We start from the raw sequence: 18,079 nt of genomic DNA, 5'->3' as shown, positions 1-18,079 counted from the left end.
GTGTTGACATGGATGTCCAGGTTGAGGGTGCTACAGTGATTACAACAGAGCGTGACCTCACCTCCAGATCCTTTCACACTGTAGTACAGTCTGCTCGCTTGGTTTCTCTCATTTCCTTCCATTAAAACCTAATTCAACGTGTAATCTTTGAAACATGAGAGATAATATGCTGCGGTAGCTCCCGAAACTAAGTGCTCCTGACTCCTGGGGAAATTACTTCTCATTAGTTTCGGTTATTGTTTTTAAATACCCAAAGCTGAGGTTCATGATATCAACATGTCATTCGGGGAATAATTAACTTGTTTTAAATGATTGCCCCGACCAGCTTGTAACTGATTACATCAGTTTGTGATTGAGCAAGTTTATGAACATCTTTCTTTGGTTGTGTCTTCCACAACAGTTATACAACCAGTTGTTTACAGCCTAAAAAGACACCTATTTCCTGCTGCATGTTAGTCTGCATGTTTCAACATGTATGTCATTATAGCACTGTTCTGAGGTTGAAAATCTTTATTTCATGTTCCCTATCTAACTTTGACACTGCTGAAACGTTGAGCTGTTTTGCTGCATTGCATGAAAAAACACTGCATTTGGCCTGGCAATGCTTTTTATCCTCATCATCGGTCAACAGCTATGTTTACAAATCCAATCCCACCTTCACTTGTCAAACCTTTTCTTTTCCTTAGACCATGCTTTCACTCTGTTGAACAACACTTTTAAGGGGACCATAACAGTTTTTGTGCATGACTGTATAGAGAAGTAGGCAGTGCTACTCACCCTCAGCCCTATGACTGTTTTTGGCAGTTACAGGGTATAATTAGCTATTGGTTATGGTGTTAGGACAAGACACCAAATGTTAACAAGCGACCAGTAGCATCCTTGAGCGACATGCCTTAGCCGTACCGGTTTGAGCAGCTATCGGAAAGAAAATCCCTTTCAGTTGCTTTGGTTACAAACGTAAATAACAGTGAATACAAATTCAGAAGAAAAAAGGACTAAAGCTCAAACCACACACTCTATACAGCAATGCAACAAACTGTTTGGAGGGGACTCCCCTAGCCTTTTGAGCCCATCCTGATCCAGTAGGTTTACGTTCTGTCTCAGTCTGGCCTTGAGCCTGTTGAAACCCTCTTCCAAAAATGTTCAAATGAAGGACCAATCAGCGCTCGGGGGGGAGATTTTAAGTTCCTCTCAAACAGGAAGTGGGGCAGGAAGGATTAGTTTGTTTGGAGAAGTCAAAATAGTTGTTTACAAAGAACACCGAGCAGAGATGTAAAAATATTAAGGTAAATCTGCAAGGAAGGCTTTTCTCAGTTGTAATTTTTTGAGTGAAGAGAGCAAGACCGTCCCTTAGGTAGTTCATCTGATGAGCAAGGCCAGACTGATATTTATTACCGAACCCAACATTTCTGGATAGTCTCACAAGGCTAGGAATCTCCAGTAGAAGTGATACTTTCGGTATGGGCCTTTATGTCCATATGTTATTTATCGAGGTGATTCTCCTTTGTAACTTGCAATTAATTTATAAAAACAGATTAAAATATATTGAATATTTTATTGAGCTACCCAGAATATTGAGAATTGGAAATAGGAGTGAGTGAGTTATATCTAATCATGCTGATTGTTTGAAGAGTTAAAGCAAGTCTTCTGATATTTCATCCTGTTCCAAATAATCTTTTCAAGAATTTCATTTTCCAGAAAAAATAATTAGGCCTACTTTGGTACTCTTCATTCTTACAGGATCTGTTTCAACAGGAGGTCCTGTCATGAATATAGTTATAAGAAGTAAAAAACACAATTACTGACCTCTGTCTCGGAAGCTTCCGAAGTCTCTTCTGTAAAATACACAAACATAAAGCTTTCCCAACACTCAAATATGAAAAAGTCTCTACCGCAAAGACGTAAGCATGGACATGTAAGACAAGGTCGATCACAGGCCGATAAATAGAGCCCCTCTCCAGAGTACGTAGGTCATTCAGGCTGAAAGGATTCTTAGCTAAATAAGTTTGCTATCATTTCAGTGACAGGGCATCCCTCCCCTCAGATCAGAGGCCTAAAGTGGTCCATGTAATGTTCTCATGTGAATCTAACAGCGCTTTCTTCTTTTTAGTGAGCCGAGCGGTGGTTGGCAATCTATATGTGTCTAACTTAACGTCAGAAGGTTTCTCAATGTCGTGGAATGGTACGCAAGGACACGTTGACGGTTATGTTCTGGAGATAATAGACTCTGATTGGCTGACGGAGCCGCGGGAACATAACATATCAGGTGACGTCCGGTCGTACGATGTCACTGGACTGCGGCCTAGCACTGACTATGTAGCCTACCTCTATGGGGTCTCCAAGGGATCTCGAACCAATGCTGTCAGTTCTGTCGCCTCTACAGGTACCTTTCCTCTTCCTACAGCAATGTCGGCCCTTTAAGAAGAGCATTCAGGGCCATAATTTCATTTTGGACTCAATTAAAAAGTTAACTATTGAAATATATTTAAAGTTGACAATTAAAAAGTGAAATTAAACATCCTTATTTCCATTGATCATACATTCAACACACGCACACGTACCTTTGACGTCAACACACAGACCTGTTATCTTCTCTCCTTTTGTAGCTGCGGAGCCTGACTTGTCCAGGCTCGTGGTTTCAAACATTACCTCAGACCGCTTCTCTCTGTCCTGGCAGACGGGAGAAAAGGCTTTCCATAACTTTATCGTAGAGGTCCGAGAGTCGGCCACGCCCTCGCGGGCCATGGGCCGCGCACTGTCTGGAGACGCGCGATCCACGGTCATGACCGGCCTCAAGGCTGCCACTCAGTACGACATTAAACTGTACGCCAGTAGCGGCGGCCAGAACTCACAGCCGTTGTTCGCCGTAGCCACCACAGGTATTCACCGCATGTGCTTCCCACTGTGCACCTCACACACGCATGATGGTTATAACCAGGGGGGGTGTAAGGGCTCATTCATAACGGGGGGGGGGCAAGAGCAGCACAGAATAACAGTGTGAGGGTGTGTTAACAACCCACGCAGTGTAGTGCCAAAATGAAGATATCACATGCTTTTGATTGTATTTATATGCCTGATTTACTAGGCGTGGCCAATAAGGTGGCCAGTGGACCCCTATGGACACACCCCTGATTATAACAACATCCACAATATTCTGTAATCAAACTCCCAACTCTTGCTAGCTTAAGGACACCCTCCTGCAGTCCATCCCCAGCACCACTCAAGATCCTGGTATTCTCTTTTGTTCAGAGGATGCCCCACAGTTGGGAACTCTAACCACTGCGTCGGTGAGCCCAGATAACCTCACCCTGTCCTGGAGCACTGTCTCGGGCCACTTCGATGTCTTTGTGGTCCGCGTCAGTGACTCCCTGCAGCTGTTTGATACGCTGGAGTTCAAGGTGCCCAGCCCGGGGGGCAACGTGACAGTGTCTGAGCTGCTGGACGCCACAGACTATGATATAGAGCTGTACGGTATCTCTCATGGGCGCCGCAGCTCCTCTGTGTTTGCCCATGCCATCACAGGTACTGCGTCTTTCTCCTTGTGCATTCATGTCTCTCTAAATGCCTGTTCTCAAGACAGCAGGGTTATAGAGCCCTTCATATGAGGTGAATTGTAGTACATAACTTTTGTTTGCAGTATTTGCACGCAGTGTACTTTCTGAAAGTGTTCCCCTCAACATTGTATTGCCTGTTGCTCATCTTTCGTAATCTAACCAAACTCCTCCAGCTCCTTTGCCCAGAGTGGAAAACTTGACCGTTACAAACATTACCCCATATGGCTTTCGTCTGTCCTGGGAGACCAAGCAGACGAAGCAGGAGGGGGCGCCCCCTGGTGGCACCTTCAAGCACTTTCAAGTAGTTGTGACAGACTCGGGCTGGCTGTTGGAGCCGCATGAGTTCAATGTCCCGGGAAACCAGTCATACTTGGACCTGTGGGGGCTGATCACAGGCATCGGCTATGAGGTCAGGTTGACGGGGGTTTCTAGCTCGGGCCTGCTCTCCCGCCCGCTGACCACAGTGGCTAAGACAGGTACTAGTGACAGTAGGGGGCGCCGATCAATACTGGTTATGGGTCCCACACCTGACTGAAGGTGACCTTGTGCTTATGACGAATGAAGCACATCCATCACACACGTATTTATGATATATTCACACTCTCATTCGGATTCTTACCTCTTTCAGACTGATGAAATCTAACTACTAACCTCGTCTCTAACTCTGTTGAGAAATGTCAGAGAAAACCTGATGATTGATCTCTCACTTCAGGTTTCTCTTCAAAATATGAACCTACATATTGGATATGTTGTCATATTTTGTGTGTTTTCCCCTGCTTTTTCGTCTGTGGATTCAAATTAATTACATATCGGCAAACAGCAAAATAGCATGATTCATATCTCCTGTTCTGGTGGATATGATGACGATGATGATGGAATGATTGGCTTGAACAGGAGGAAAGAAAACACAGTTGAATGAACAAAGCATGTCCGTTGACTTGAACTCTGATCCGTTATGTCCCGAATGTGCCGAGTGAACCAGGGGACTGGTTGGTGGGTGCATGGGGGCCTGGAAGTCTACGTCTGGGGCCGTAAAAGTGGAATTTCCCTGACCGCAATAAACCATCCAACGAAGAAGCTCTTGTGTTTCTTAGCGGAATGCTTTCGACTTTCTCTTCTTTCATTCTCGCAATGAATGCATGGTGGACAACAAGTCGTGATCCACACTTTAAGCCCAGATCTGGGTTCTCAGGAGACAAAAACACCTGAAAAAACCTACTCCAGTCTTCCCTCCCTTCTTCTTCGGCCTCCTCGTCCGTCTGTCCAACCGCTCGTGCACGAGGGCCACTCTGGCCCTGCCCCCGAACACCAGAGGCAAACATACGGAGAGCATTTCTTGGGTTGTGTCCCCGCCCAGAGGCCGAGCCCGAGATAGAGCACCTGTTTGTGTCGGACGTAACGGCCGACGGCTTCCGTCTGTCGTGGACAGCCGACGAAGACCAGTTCGACCGCTTCGTCATCAGGATGAGGGACGGCAAGAAGGTGTCCAAGGTGCACGTGCGCGACGCCCGCGGCGAGGAGCGCACCGCCGTGTTCACGGGTCTCATGAGCGGCACCGAGTACGACATCGAGCTGTACGGGGTGACCCTTGAGACGCGCTCGCAACCCATCATGGGGGTCGCTCAGACAGGTACATGAGGAGGCTCAGCACAGTAAGCCTTGCCTCTCAACTACAGGGAGTGTGTGTGAAAGTGTGCGTGTGTGTTGGTGTGGGTGTGTGAGAGTGTGTGCGTGGGGGGGGGGGGTGTGAGTGTGTGTGTGTGTGTGTGTGTGTGTGTGTGTGTGTGTGTGTGTGTGTGTGTGTGTGTGTGTGTGTGCAGACTGACTACTTCAAATCCCTGAACATAACACAGGTTTGTATAGTGGTTTCTTCTATGTCTCTGTTTAAACACACATGGTCCTAGGAGCCACAATTGACATAGACAACATGACCCTACCTTTTTTATTTTTATGGAAAACGTTTTGGTATTTTTCCCGCTTTTTTTCAGAAATGAAAGTGAAAGGAACTGTGGTTTGTTTCTCGCTAGTTGTGTTGGTCCGTTCCCTGGTTTGAACCCCTCTCTGGTCTGTGCCCCTCTGCCTGTGTGGCCGCTAGGCCTCGGTTCCCCCAGCGGCCTTAGTTTCACCGATGTGAGTGACAGCTCGGCCGTGGTACAGTGGGCGAAGCCAGGCTCCAAGGTGGACAGCTACCGGATTGTCTATGTGCCGCTCCAACAAGGTACACGTCCTCAATCTGCAATGTGTGAATATAGGTCTATGTCCATTAGGAGTAGGGGAAGAATGTATTCATGTCTGTCTCTCAATTTGACTTGAATTCAATTAAATTTTGTCTGGATAGCCCTTAATCAGCGGTGCAGTCTCAAAGGGATTATTAGGCCATACATTTATGGCACCCCCCTGACCCTAGCCTCCGAGAGGGCAAGACATTTATTAGCAACGAAATATTGAAGAGGAACTCAGTGTGGGGGATCCCTCCTTCAACGGATGATCAGGAGTGCAATGGGTGCCATAATTGACACACACAGGCAAAACATTTTAAACGGGTGACGGGGTGCTAGCCGGTTAACCATTTGGAGAGTCCAGGCATCCAGTCACCGCAACACACAACATTTGTCGCCACATCTTCTCAATTGTACTAGTCGTTTAGTGCTTAATACAAAGTGACTGACTGTGACTCTACCGCCCCCACCCTCTGCAAGGGAACCCCATGAGTGTGACCGTGGACGGGGCTGAGACCCAGGCCCTCCTGCCCGGCCTGGTTCCTGGGAAGACCTACCAGGTGACCGTCATCGCGGTCAGGGGCCTGGACGAAAGCAGCCCCTCCACCGACACCGTCACCACCGGTACGCCCCCCCCTGTCCACCTACCCCCCGTCTATGTCGTGGTCTCTAGCTGTCTGCAGAGCTCCGCCCATGATGCCCCCCTCATTGTGATTGGTCCTCTGCGCGTCTGCTTCCCCTGCAGCACTGGACGGGCCCCAGAGCCTGGGTGTGCTGAACATCACGGAGACCTCGGCCCTGTTGCTGTGGGTGCCCAGCGCGGCCACCGCGGACGGCTATGTCATCACGTACAGCGCAGATTCAGGTGAGGGCTTCTCCTCTACAATCTCCTCTAGAGTTTTTAGAACTCTAGAGGAGTCTGAAAACTCCTCTGGAGTTTTTAGAAGAATGTGACCATTCAGCCAGGTTTGTTTTAATGGCAGTTGAGGGTAGAGTGGTTAGCCGCCAGGTTGCTGTTTCGATTCCCAGATACTCCTGACCAAGTGTCGAGGGGTCACTGAGCAGGACACCTGAACCTAACTGCTCCCGATCAGCTGGCTGTCGCCTTGCATGGCTGACATGGCTGTCGGTGTGTGAACTTCATGTGTATGAATTAATGTGTGTATGAATGGGTGTTTGAATGTGTGTATGAATAGGTGTGTGAATGTTGTATGTTTGAATGGGTGTTGATGTATGCCATGTGTCTGAATGGTCTTATGAATGGATGAATGAAAATTGTCTCATTGTCCTTTGAGTGACCTTATGGGAGACAACAGAAAGAATCTGTTGATTGAATCTCTAAAAACTGTTGATGGGAACATCAACACGTTACTCGCTGACCTGTGGAACGCTTCATACCTTCCGCCCCCCTCCCCGTCCTGCAGTGACTCCAGTGGTGGAGCACGTTTCGGGGAACACAGTTGAGTTTGAGATGGGCTCTCTGGTCCCGGCCACTGAATACACGGTGGAGGTGTATGCCTTGAAGGACGGCCAGAAGAGTGGCGCGGCCACCGTGGACTTCACTACAGGCACGTAGGGTCCCACCCATACCTGCTAGAACTGGAACGCACACGCTAACAACTCTATGGGACACGTTGGAACCAATGGATTTACGCTCCTGAAACACACTCTTGTACCTCCACATTAGATATTCTTAGCAGTAGATAATACATTATTAGGACTTCCCCGATCTAAAATACATTTCGGAAATGAATCTGTGGTGATTTTATCTGAAAACTTTTGATGGGAAATGCGTTACTCGCTGAGCTTTTGAGCGCTACCACTAGTTGGCGTTAGACTTTGTTTGGTTGTTGTCCCCTGCAGACCTGGACTCCCCCCGGGACCTGACGGCCAGCAACATCCAGAAGGACGGGGCCACTCTCAGCTGGCGGCCTCCCCGCTCGGCTCTCAGTGGATACACACTCAGCTTCTCTGCTGGAGACGGAACCGTCCAGGTACGGGCCCACCTAGCCCTAAAGATCTACTAATTAAAGATATGTACCTCGTTGTACTGCACTCTGCGTGTATGTCATTGTGTGTGCGTATGTGTGTGTGTGTGTTTGTGTGTGTATGTGTGTATGACTGTGTGTGTGTGTGTGTGTGTGTGTGTGTGTCTGTGGTGTGGATGTGTTTGTGTGTCCTAACGTGCTACAGGAAGTGATGTTGAGCCCCACTGCCAGTTCCTACACCCTGAGCAACCTGATTGGCTCAACAGACTACAGCGTCACCCTGCAGGCCGTTGCTGCAGGCCGACACAGCCCCCCGCTCAGCACCACCTTCACCACCAGTAAACACACACAAACACACACACACACACACACACACACACACACACACACACACACACACACACACACACACACACACACACACAAACAGCCCCCCTGCTCAGCAACACCTTCACCACCAGGAACACACACACATCCGCACAGTCACAGACACACAGACACAGCCCGCCTCTCAGCTCCACCTTCACCATCAGTAACACACACACACTCCCCCACACACACACACACGTCTAATTCTTCTATTTTCTTCTCATCAATCTAACAACAATACATATTCACACACAGTCTCTTTAAGAGTTGAGATATGTTGAGGCATGTTGAAGTGCGGCCCCAGACAGTGTGCCGTGTGTCTCCCCCAGCAGGCCTTCTGTACCGCCGCCCCCGGGACTGCGCCCAGGTGCTGTTGAACGGGGAGGAGTCCTCAGGCCTGCACACCGTCTACCTGGGGGGCGACGAGAACCAGCCCACACAGGCCTACTGCGACATGACCACGGACCAGGGGGGCTGGCTGGTAAGGAGGATACACCTGTCTGTCTGTCTGTCTGTCTGTCTGTCTGTCTGTCTGTCTGTCTGTCGGTCTGTCTGTCGGTCTGTCTGTCTGTCGGTCTCTCCCTGTCTGCCTGTCTGTTTCTCCCTGTCTGTGTGACTCTCCCTGTCTGCTTGTCTGTTTCTCCCTGTCTATCTCTCCCTGTCTGCTTGTCTGTTTCTCCCTGTCTCTCTCTGTCTGTCTGACTTTCTCTCCCTGTCTGCCTTTCTATCTGTCCTTCCCTGTCTGTCTGTCTGTCTGTCTGTCTGTCTGTCTGTCTGTCTGTCTGTCTGTCTGTCTGTCTGTCTGTCTGTCTGTCTGTCTCTCCGTCTGTCTCTCCGTCTGTCTCTCCCTGTGTGCCTGTCTATCTGTGTCTCTCCCTGTCTGGCTAACTGTCTGTTGATCTGTCTATCGGTTTCTTTATATGTCTTTGTCTGCCTGCCTGTCTGTCCGCCTGTTTGCTGCAAGACATCTTGCATTTAGTTGTCTTTCTTTCTTAAACATATGTATCTGTCTGCCTGCCCGATTACCTGTCTGCCCGTCTGTGTGTCTGTCTCGTAAGCAGTACTGCTTCCTCTATTGATATTAGGGATGGCAATATGAAGCAAATAAAGTGTGTGTATTTTTGGGCCTTTGGGAAATGTTGGACTATTGCAGCTGCGCAGTCTAAGGCGATGGAAGCCCAATGTGGCGCATTGTGCTGGATGCAACCGGCCATTTTGTCTGTGCGAACATCCTTTAGTTTAAGTTTGAGGCATACTGGGGCCTTCAGCGTAACACTGAGCAGGAGGCTGAGAGTGACCATGGCGATCTTCCAACAGGTCTTCCTCAGACGCCAGAACGGGAAGCAGGAGTTCTTCAGGAACTGGAGGAACTACACGGCTGGCTTCGGGAACATGGAGGAGGAGTTTTGGCTCGGTAAAGTTTGGTCTATTAATAATATTAGCCTTCCTCTTCCTCACCTCAGTTCAATTAAAATATTTAATATCAAGGAAAAAAACATTAACTTTGCAATTCAACTTGAACAATTAACAGGAAACAACAATTGAAACATTTACAGAATTGTACAACTCTTTTCTTTCTCTCTGTGGCTCTGTCTCTCTTTGTGTCTCTCGGGGTCTGTATCTCTCTCTCTATCTCTGTCTCTTTCTCTCTGGCTGTGTCTCTCTCTGGCTCTGTGTCTCTCTCTCTCTCGCTCTCTCCCAATGACGTCATTCTGATGGTGATATCCCCGCAGGTCTGGCCAATCTTCATAAGATGACCAACTCGGCCAACTACGAGCTACGCGTGGACCTGGGAGATGGCGCGGAGACTGCCTATGCACAGTATGACAAGTTCACCATCGCAGAGCCGCGGACCCGCTACAAGATCTACTTAGGCGCTTATAGCGGAACTGCTGGTGGGTGAATCGTTTAACAAAATAAGAGTCCCCATGGTCATCATCATCATCGTCTTAGTTGACAAGCATATTATAATATATTGTAATATCTATCTATATCTATCTCTTTGTTTTTCCTGTTTATTTTAATAGTTAGGGATCTGCTTTTGGGTTTAGCTCATCATGGGCTCAATCTACAGTACATTTAATAATCCAATGTGTTGCCTTCACCAGGTGATTCCCTTACCTACCACCATGGGCGCCCCTTCTCGACCTTCGACAACGATAACGACGCTGCCGTTACCAACTGTGCGTTGTCCTATAAGGGGGCCTTTTGGTACAAAAACTGTCATCGTGTCAACCTAATGGGGAAGTACGGCGACGAAAGTCATAGTAAGGTATGTATAGAAAATAATTACATACTAGAAATGTCTATCTTTTCCAAGAAAAAGGAAAACAACTTTTGGAGGAGTCTTCTGCCTAGAGGAGATTTTTTTTGAGGTGATTTTATCAACAAAGATTGTTTGTGTCAGCACAAATAAAATGTGTAACATTACAACATGTGTCGGGGGGATGGGGCTCAAAACAATGAGTGTGTCTTTGGATGATGTTATGTTCCACGTTGTTTCAACAGGGTATCAACTGGTTCCATTGGAAAGGACACGAGCACTCCATTCAGTTTGCAGAGATGAAGATGAGACCGGTCAACTTTAGTAATTTTGAAAGCAGACGCAAAAGATCATAGATTTCTGAACCCAAACCCCACCCCAAAACCCCCAAATACCATTGTTAAAGGTAGGGTTGGCAATTTGGGGATACAGGGCAGATTTAAGTCTATTTGTCAAGCATAATAACCCCCCCCCACCCCTAAGGCCTCCCTTCAAAGCCACGTCCCCAAAACATGTGACTAGCTTTAGACCGATTGCTGTCAAGGTGCCAATATAATTTCCAGAAATACGACACAAAATGCTTCTATAATAAATTGCCTAACCTACCTTTAACTGAGGTTGAAGTCAAGTCATTTTTATTTGAATCTCTCGACAAAAAATTACATTAATATAGGTAAATATAAGAGAATCATGTGCTGGATGTGATGCTTAATGGCTGTAGGAACTGTGCTTGACTATTCTATTGGTAAATGAGAACGCCAAGATAACAAATACATTGTGTTGATAATGTGCGATAGATTAGAGAATGTGATTAGACACTGTAATATTGTTCATGACTGTTTTTTATGTTGACAAATTTAATTCCATGAGAAAGATTCCCGCAAACTGCCAAATATTAAAAGACTTATAAACTTTTACCTAAAAATAATATATATTCACACTGTACGAGGAAATATCTGAAAGGGTCAACAGGAAAGGGTTCAGTGAGTATGAACTGTACCACATCACTGTGTTAGCAGAACATGTTAGAAAAAACATTGTAAATGTCATAATACCACTTGGTGGACGCATTTATATAATAATATTGAGTGGAGAAATTCTTAGTATGGGTGGTCCCAGTGGGAATCAAAGCCCTAACCCTGGCTGGGTTCATGCCACGCGCTACCAGACCTTACGCTTCCCATTGAAATGTACATTTTACACATGACTCCGTCTTTAGCAGGCCTACTTGGAATGACTATTTAAACCACAGATAATTAATTAGGATGACTTTGAAGGAAGATGATGAAACAGAAGATGTTGCTTGTTGAATATTTTGACATGTTGTCATACTATGTGTTTAGTGTTGGAACCAGGAGAGCCGTCTCTGGAGATGAAGATTTAGAAAAAGTCCACAAACGACTGGTTTAAATTAAGTTTTGTTTGTTTTAACTTGATGAAAATGTATGTTTCTCTCTGATTAAATAACCTTAAATATATTAAGTATCTTTGTAAATTGTTGCCTGTCATTCTTTTCAGTTAATAAGTGTGTCAATGTGTTTTTTGTCTTGGAACACAACCATACAAATAACAAATGTATTACTTTTGTTTTATTTCTGCTGTCATTACATACCCAAAATATATTCAGAAATACGAAAATATATATAAAAGCAAATTTAGATAGTCAGCATCGAGCATTGTTCCTCCCGTCATTCCTGGACAAAGGCCTAAAGTGCAAAGGAGGACTTGAGGTGCTGCCCTCTTGTGGGCAGTAATTGTATTTGTTTATTATAAATACAGGTAGTTGAACTTATGTCCAAGTGAATCAGTTTGACTACGATTCCACGATGGTGTAATAGTTAGAGAAGAGCTCTTCACCAGGACTGATATCTCTAAGAGATACAAGGACGATGCATCTTATAGGCCTGGAAACACAAAATCACAAAATCGTAACCATTCAGTATGCCATTCTCACATATATTAAACTCCATAAGTATCTAGTCAACAACAGTGTTATTCGATAATTATGTAAAATGACCCCAATTAATTTTTTTGGCTTTTTTGTAAGGTGCAGAGGAGAAAATATCAATAGAATACGAATTTCTTTCAAATAGTTTTTGGATATTGAATTTAAATCTCACCTCTGTGTTTCATGACTGTACTTCACATTTGGAAGATACTGATGAAGTTCAAGAGGAAACACTCTAGGGACATCATACTCCTGGTAGCAGACATTCGCAGGAGAGTCTGCAGTGGTGCAAAGAGAACATTCCATTAATTATATTATCTAAAGAGAAATGTGTGAAGACTTTAGAGTTTTTTTGATAAAATAACCAGCTATATGACTGTGCACACATTATCTTTCTGCCTCTTTGAGATTGTTTCCTTGTGAGACCCAAGATTGTTATCTCATATTGAGACACAAAATACTAACTACGCTTATATCTATCTTGTGTAAACACCAAACATGCGCTTGTGTGTTTGTATTTCTGGGTAGGTGACATGAGTACCTAACCCCAAGTAGAAGTAGCATCATCAAGATTCGTTCCATCCAATTCAGAACAACAGTGTGAACCTCGACGTACCATTGCAATTGTTGACGTATTGGCCAATAGCCAGTGGGTTCTTTGGATTGGTCAGCCAACTGAAATCACTTAACCTGTACGGGCCCAGCATGTCTCTTCTGCTGCATGACCTACAGAACGAACCAAAACAGTATATAAAAAACAGAGACACTACACATCATTCACACAACGATGCAATTCAGTTCAGGGAACATCATATTTTAAGGAAATGAAGTAAACATTGTTGAATCAAGGAATCTTACTTACTTGTACACCAGTTTTGAAATCCCCTTATCGTTACCATCCACCAGAACGCCGTCGATGCATCGAAACACAAAAGGGTTTCTGAGCGACTGGAAGAAAATGGGCTCGTAAGCCTCATAGACCGTGCCTGTTGAGGGAGTGGTCAGAGAAGTCACAGACGGGACAAACTAATGGTGTGAATGTGATCAATGATTTGTTAAGGCCCAATCCCATTAAACCCCTTGGCCCAAGCCCTTACCCTTACCCCTACCCCTCAATGAAACTACTATTGATATAACTACTACTGAATGGGATCAGGCCTAAGTGTAAGGCAATGCCATTCACCTGGATACATGGCCACGACCGTCCCCTTGGGAACCCATCCTTTGGTGATGAAGACCCCGACTCCAGCCAGGGGGACCGAGCTGGGTCTACGGTGGATGCAGAAACCCATGCTTTGAAATATCAAATCATCACTCTCAGCCATCCGCCCTTCTGAACAACACAAATACAAGGAGAGGCGATCACTGTAATGTGCATATTACAAAATGTACAATACAAAGTTGTAAAATCTAAAATATTGTGTGACATTGCTAGAGCCCTGCCGTGAAGGAGTGTAATATATAGTTTAATGTATAGCAATTAATCCATTCTGCAAAGTTAATGAGTTTCATACATTTTAAATGAAGTGCTGTCTCTTTAAGGGGGACCGTGTGGGGTTCCTAAGCTAAGTAAGTAATTGAAGAGCTCCATAGTCGCTGGATCAAAAACAACATCACTGCCTGCTTAACTGCTACATAGAAACATGTGCTTGACACATCCATAGGGGAAGGTACATCCATAGGAGCAGCAGGATACACTCCGAAAAGAAGTAGCAGACGTAACAACCTTACCTTCGTGCATCTCCCTGGCATCATTACTTTTGGTCTGGACTACTTTTGGTCTTAGACGAGTCTCTTTCAGGCTCTGTTTCCCATCTGCTCCGTCTCTTTCCAGCAGCGCCCCAAAGAGTTTCAGCAGAGTCTCAGAGACCACCTCATCGTGGATGGGCTTGTCTTGAATACTTTTTGTGACATGCCGAAGAGACCTAGGAAATGCACCACAACCTGTCACAAAATGCAGGTGGACAATTGCCACACACACACACACACACACACACACACACTCACACTCACACACACAGAAGGTGGTAACCATACGTCGAAAAATACCACTTGTTAGTTAAAGTAGACGTAGAAGGAGAAAAACAAGATGTATCAACATAAATCACTGTCCTGGTACCTATTCGAGACGACAGAGGAAATGTTCAAATAACATTGTAGTTACTTTGGCATGAGAAGATGCCCTGTGTGTTAATACGGAGCGCAGGGCAATATTGGGTCAATTCAAAGCCACCGTATCGGTATTTCTTGACCATGAATATATAAATATCGGCAGTAGTTATGGTTAGTTCTATAAGTGCACTTTGATTTGTAAAGAAGGATTGTGTTGCTATGTTGTGCCTGTAGATCCATCTGGTCGCCAGTAGGGAATGCTGTAGTTCAATTATCTTATATGTCCAGCATCGAGTCGAGTGGATATGTGACCGGTGTCGGGGGAGACTTAAAATAAATCAGGTCTGAATTTCAAGTAATAAGAGTGGATATTAATTGAGCAAACGCCTCATCAAGACAGACGTATAAACCAGGAGGTTCAGAAGACAGGGACCTCCTCGTTTACAGACGAGTCCAAGCGGATCTGAATCACTCACCCCTCGTTTCTGCGGAGATTGAGCGCAATCCAGGGAACAAATCTGTGTCGGTAGTTCCTCCATTTGTTCTGAAATGTTGTCAATGCAGCACGGATCATGACATTCGACTCAATTGGACATAACAGATAGTAACACATTCATGTGGGGCTTTCAGATTGACTTTGCAGACCATTCTTCTTCTCTCTGCATCACTCAGTTCAGTGTGTGGTCGCCCCCTGCTGCTCACCCATGCTCCACCTGGGGAGGGTCACAGTCGAGACCATTTAAAGTAATAAAACAAAACAAGACTATAAACCATTGTATTCTCCGCCTCTAAAGTGTTAAAATCAACAGAATGTATACATTTGAGAATGAAGACAGATGCTGCACACGTACACTTTTTTTCACACCGATGAAAGGCCTGCTACCTTTCTATCGAGCAATTGGGTGAAATGAACAGGTGCTAAGTCATTGAATCATTATGTATTATATTGCACATGTTTATTTTTTTCTGAATGTTCTCTTTCATCACCATAATATGAACATCATGTGATTGGACTGGATTATCATCTCTGGAGACACATTGTGTTGCTAAGAACAGGGACTATTTTGTGGTCCCTTAAATTCATCAACAACATATTGCAACCTGGAGTTAATTAACCACGAACACCAGACAAAGTGCCTTATATTCATGAAATAAATACAAATAAATAAATAATACAAGATAATAAAAACCAAAACAGAAATAACACATCCCCAAAATGCATGGCTAAAATGATATGTTTTCAAATTGCATTTAAAAGAGATTACAGATGGACAAACGTCAGATCCTCTGGCAGGCCGCAGGTTCTGCACTGGTCCGAGGGACTGCTGACAGGCCAGAGGCATCTTCATGGTTTTTCATGGTGAACGTGTCTGCATGGTAATTCCGGTGCTAGGGCCATTTATGACTTAAAAACCAATAAAGGAGTTTTAGACTTTCAAAGTGACAGGTAACCAGTGGAGGGTTGTTTGAGCAGGTGTGATGTGTGCTCCTCTGATATCGGCCAATACCCAAGCTTTTGCATTTTCAATTTTAGTGTGAGACAGGAGAGTGGGACACTAGCCCCACCTGCCCCAAATCATCACATCGTCAACATCCATTTAAATATGGTATTACTTTGTCTTTATTACATAGAAGGCAAAAGGCTGGCTTTGTGATTAAAACCAAGGTCTGAAACTAAAAGGACCCCAAGGTTTTTGGCCTGTGAACGATGGTTTAAACGTTCAGCTTTATCTTAATCTAGTTTCAGAAAGTTTGTGTTAAGTCAGTTAATCAAGGCAGCAAGGCAGGTAGTCAGAGAGGAGTGTTTCTGCCAGTTAACTCCATGTAACACATGTACAAATGTGTTGTAGTAGTCAGGCTGAAACCAACAATCCTTGAAGACGTACCTGTAACCAGGTGTTACTTTATTATAACTATTGACACAATGGCTTTACAGGCAACATGTGGCTTTCTGGTTCTTTCTCACTCGCTGATCAGAATGATTGGAATCATTATCATTTCTAAACCCGAATGTGTAAATGGTTAATTGAAGAGAGATACACTGGCCCCAGCTGGCGGCAGGCCTACAAATCAAGACGGCTCCAGAAATAGAACCATAAGCCGCAGAAGGAGCAGCCCCCCTCCAACTGGAGGGGACAGGGGGGTGCACATGTGTTACACAGGGCTTTACAAAGCTGATGGAGGGGGCTGTCTCCTCTGAGGGACTCTAGTTTAATGACCAGACCCGTTTACGTTGAAAGAAAGAAGCTCTTTAAGCTAATTTGGTTTTGTTTGTCATCTTTTGATTTATTAACAAGAAAGTTTGATATAATTTCAGTACAAAAACCGCTGGTTTTGTGCACATTCTTCCCATTAATCCACAGAAGACAATAGGAGGAGACCAGTCTCTCGCCACATCACAGCACTAATGAGTTACATTTCCACGTGTCTGCTCCACTGGTTATACTGGACTTATGTTATCATATACTCCTGAAAAAGGCAGGAAAGAGCACCAGGGAACCTAACAAATCAAAGTTACTGGTAAGAGGGAATATTATAATGGTAGTTTATGAACACTTTTAGATTTCATATTTAGGTAACTACAAGACCACAATTATGTCATAAGTTAGCCAAACTCACCTTCTCATCATCATAAGTTAGCATATTAGTAGGCCTATATAATTAAACAAAATTATGCAATGTATGGAAAGAAAATAATTACAAATAGACATTGTTTGTTTTCTTTTTTCTTGATAACCGTATAGACCAGAAATGACAGATTTACAGAAACACTTACCAGTGGTGCAAGACATTTCCCTATAGCATGCGTTAAGCTGCATCGATACAATGTGCACATGGACACATGTTGGTGTTTATACAGTATATCTTCTATTCTACATTACCAGCTCTTGGCATGCAACTTTTTAAAACTTTTCCTTGGATATAATTCAAAATATTGAAACTTCTTAAAACATTACAAGCCAAATATGAATACAGTACAGTAGCATACATTGAAAAAAAAAAAAAAATGTTATACCTATTAATGAAATACAAAAACGTTTACATTTTTTTGACTGTCCTGGAAAAAAAAGTCTACATTATGATTGTTCATACGTTTTTTTCAGTCTCAGTTTTTATGAACAGCTTTTAACATTTTAAAACAAATAATAACATTAATATTTAACGGAAATTAAGGTTTGTTTATGTTACACATAGCAAGCCCAACTCCAACACCACTATTTATTGTCCAATACCACTATTGAATAGTAACATTTATATAAATCTGATAAAGTGCATACTATTTCCTTGAACTATTCCATATTGTAAGAGTATTTATCAGTTATTCATTCTCTTCATCTTAATTGTAGTATATATGTTAAGCAAAGATTTGATCTATATCTTTTTTTTGTTTAATGCTTTGGATATTGTATGATTTATAATTAGGCATTTATTACATTTGCAATGTACCTAGCTTCTTTATTGGTTGATTGGTGTCTTAAGGAGAAACTGTGATGCATGCACTAACAATTACTTTAATGGACAACCCTAATCCAATCCAAAGGTGTTAAGGCTTCAGGTTTGAAACTTCAGGTCTGTTTGTTAATAAATCTCAAGTTTTTCATTGTAGCACATTGTTTATGAATGTA

At 44.1% G+C, this 18,079-nt stretch overlaps 2 protein-coding genes across 2 annotated transcripts in view; one reads left to right on the top strand and one right to left on the bottom strand.

The window, feature by feature from the left end:
• LOC130380908 (tenascin-like) overlaps positions 1-11,890 on the top strand; it is a 30,446-nt gene extending 18,556 nt beyond the window's left edge. Inside the window, 16 exon segments of the mRNA XM_056588336.1 lie at positions 2,111-2,383; positions 2,607-2,879; positions 3,250-3,522; positions 3,728-4,030; positions 4,912-5,184; positions 5,650-5,772; positions 6,254-6,397; positions 6,519-6,638; positions 7,198-7,341; positions 7,637-7,767; positions 7,967-8,099; positions 8,460-8,611; positions 9,448-9,544; positions 9,864-10,025; positions 10,239-10,402; positions 10,639-11,890. Coding sequence (XP_056444311.1) covers positions 2,111-2,383; positions 2,607-2,879; positions 3,250-3,522; positions 3,728-4,030; positions 4,912-5,184; positions 5,650-5,772; positions 6,254-6,397; positions 6,519-6,638; positions 7,198-7,341; positions 7,637-7,767; positions 7,967-8,099; positions 8,460-8,611; positions 9,448-9,544; positions 9,864-10,025; positions 10,239-10,402; positions 10,639-10,749 — 2,876 coding nt within the window. The 3' untranslated portion in view covers positions 10,750-11,890.
• On the bottom strand, positions 11,876-15,165 carry setd9 (SET domain containing 9). Its single transcript, XM_056588338.1, has 7 exons — positions 14,930-15,165; positions 14,073-14,266; positions 13,525-13,674; positions 13,204-13,327; positions 12,958-13,067; positions 12,514-12,619; positions 11,876-12,297 (listed from the first exon to the last, which is right to left on the bottom strand). The coding sequence occupies exons 1-7, from the start codon at positions 15,064-15,066 to the stop codon at positions 12,207-12,209; spliced, it is 912 nt and encodes a 303-aa protein (XP_056444313.1). The 5' UTR covers positions 15,067-15,165; the 3' UTR covers positions 11,876-12,206.
• Positions 15,166-18,079: the final 2,914 nt, after the last annotated feature.

Source organism: Gadus chalcogrammus, chromosome 4, assembly GCF_026213295.1.
Source record: "Gadus chalcogrammus isolate NIFS_2021 chromosome 4, NIFS_Gcha_1.0, whole genome shotgun sequence".
Taxonomy (NCBI): domain Eukaryota; kingdom Metazoa; phylum Chordata; class Actinopteri; order Gadiformes; family Gadidae; genus Gadus; species Gadus chalcogrammus.
This window is presented reverse-complemented; position numbering and strand designations above follow the sequence as displayed.

Coding starts and splice junctions, on each gene's coding strand:
- setd9 (XM_056588338.1), bottom strand. CDS start 15,066: ATGTGTTACTATCTGTTATGTCCAATTGAGTCGAATGTCATGATCCGT. Junction 13,675..14,072: donor TGCCAGGGAGATGCACGAAG/GTAAGGTTGTTA, acceptor TGTGTTGTTCAG/AAGGGCGGATGGCTGAGAGT. Junction 13,328..13,524: donor GGTCGTGGCCATGTATCCAG/GTGAATGGCATT, acceptor CTCCCTCAACAG/GCACGGTCTATGAGGCTTAC.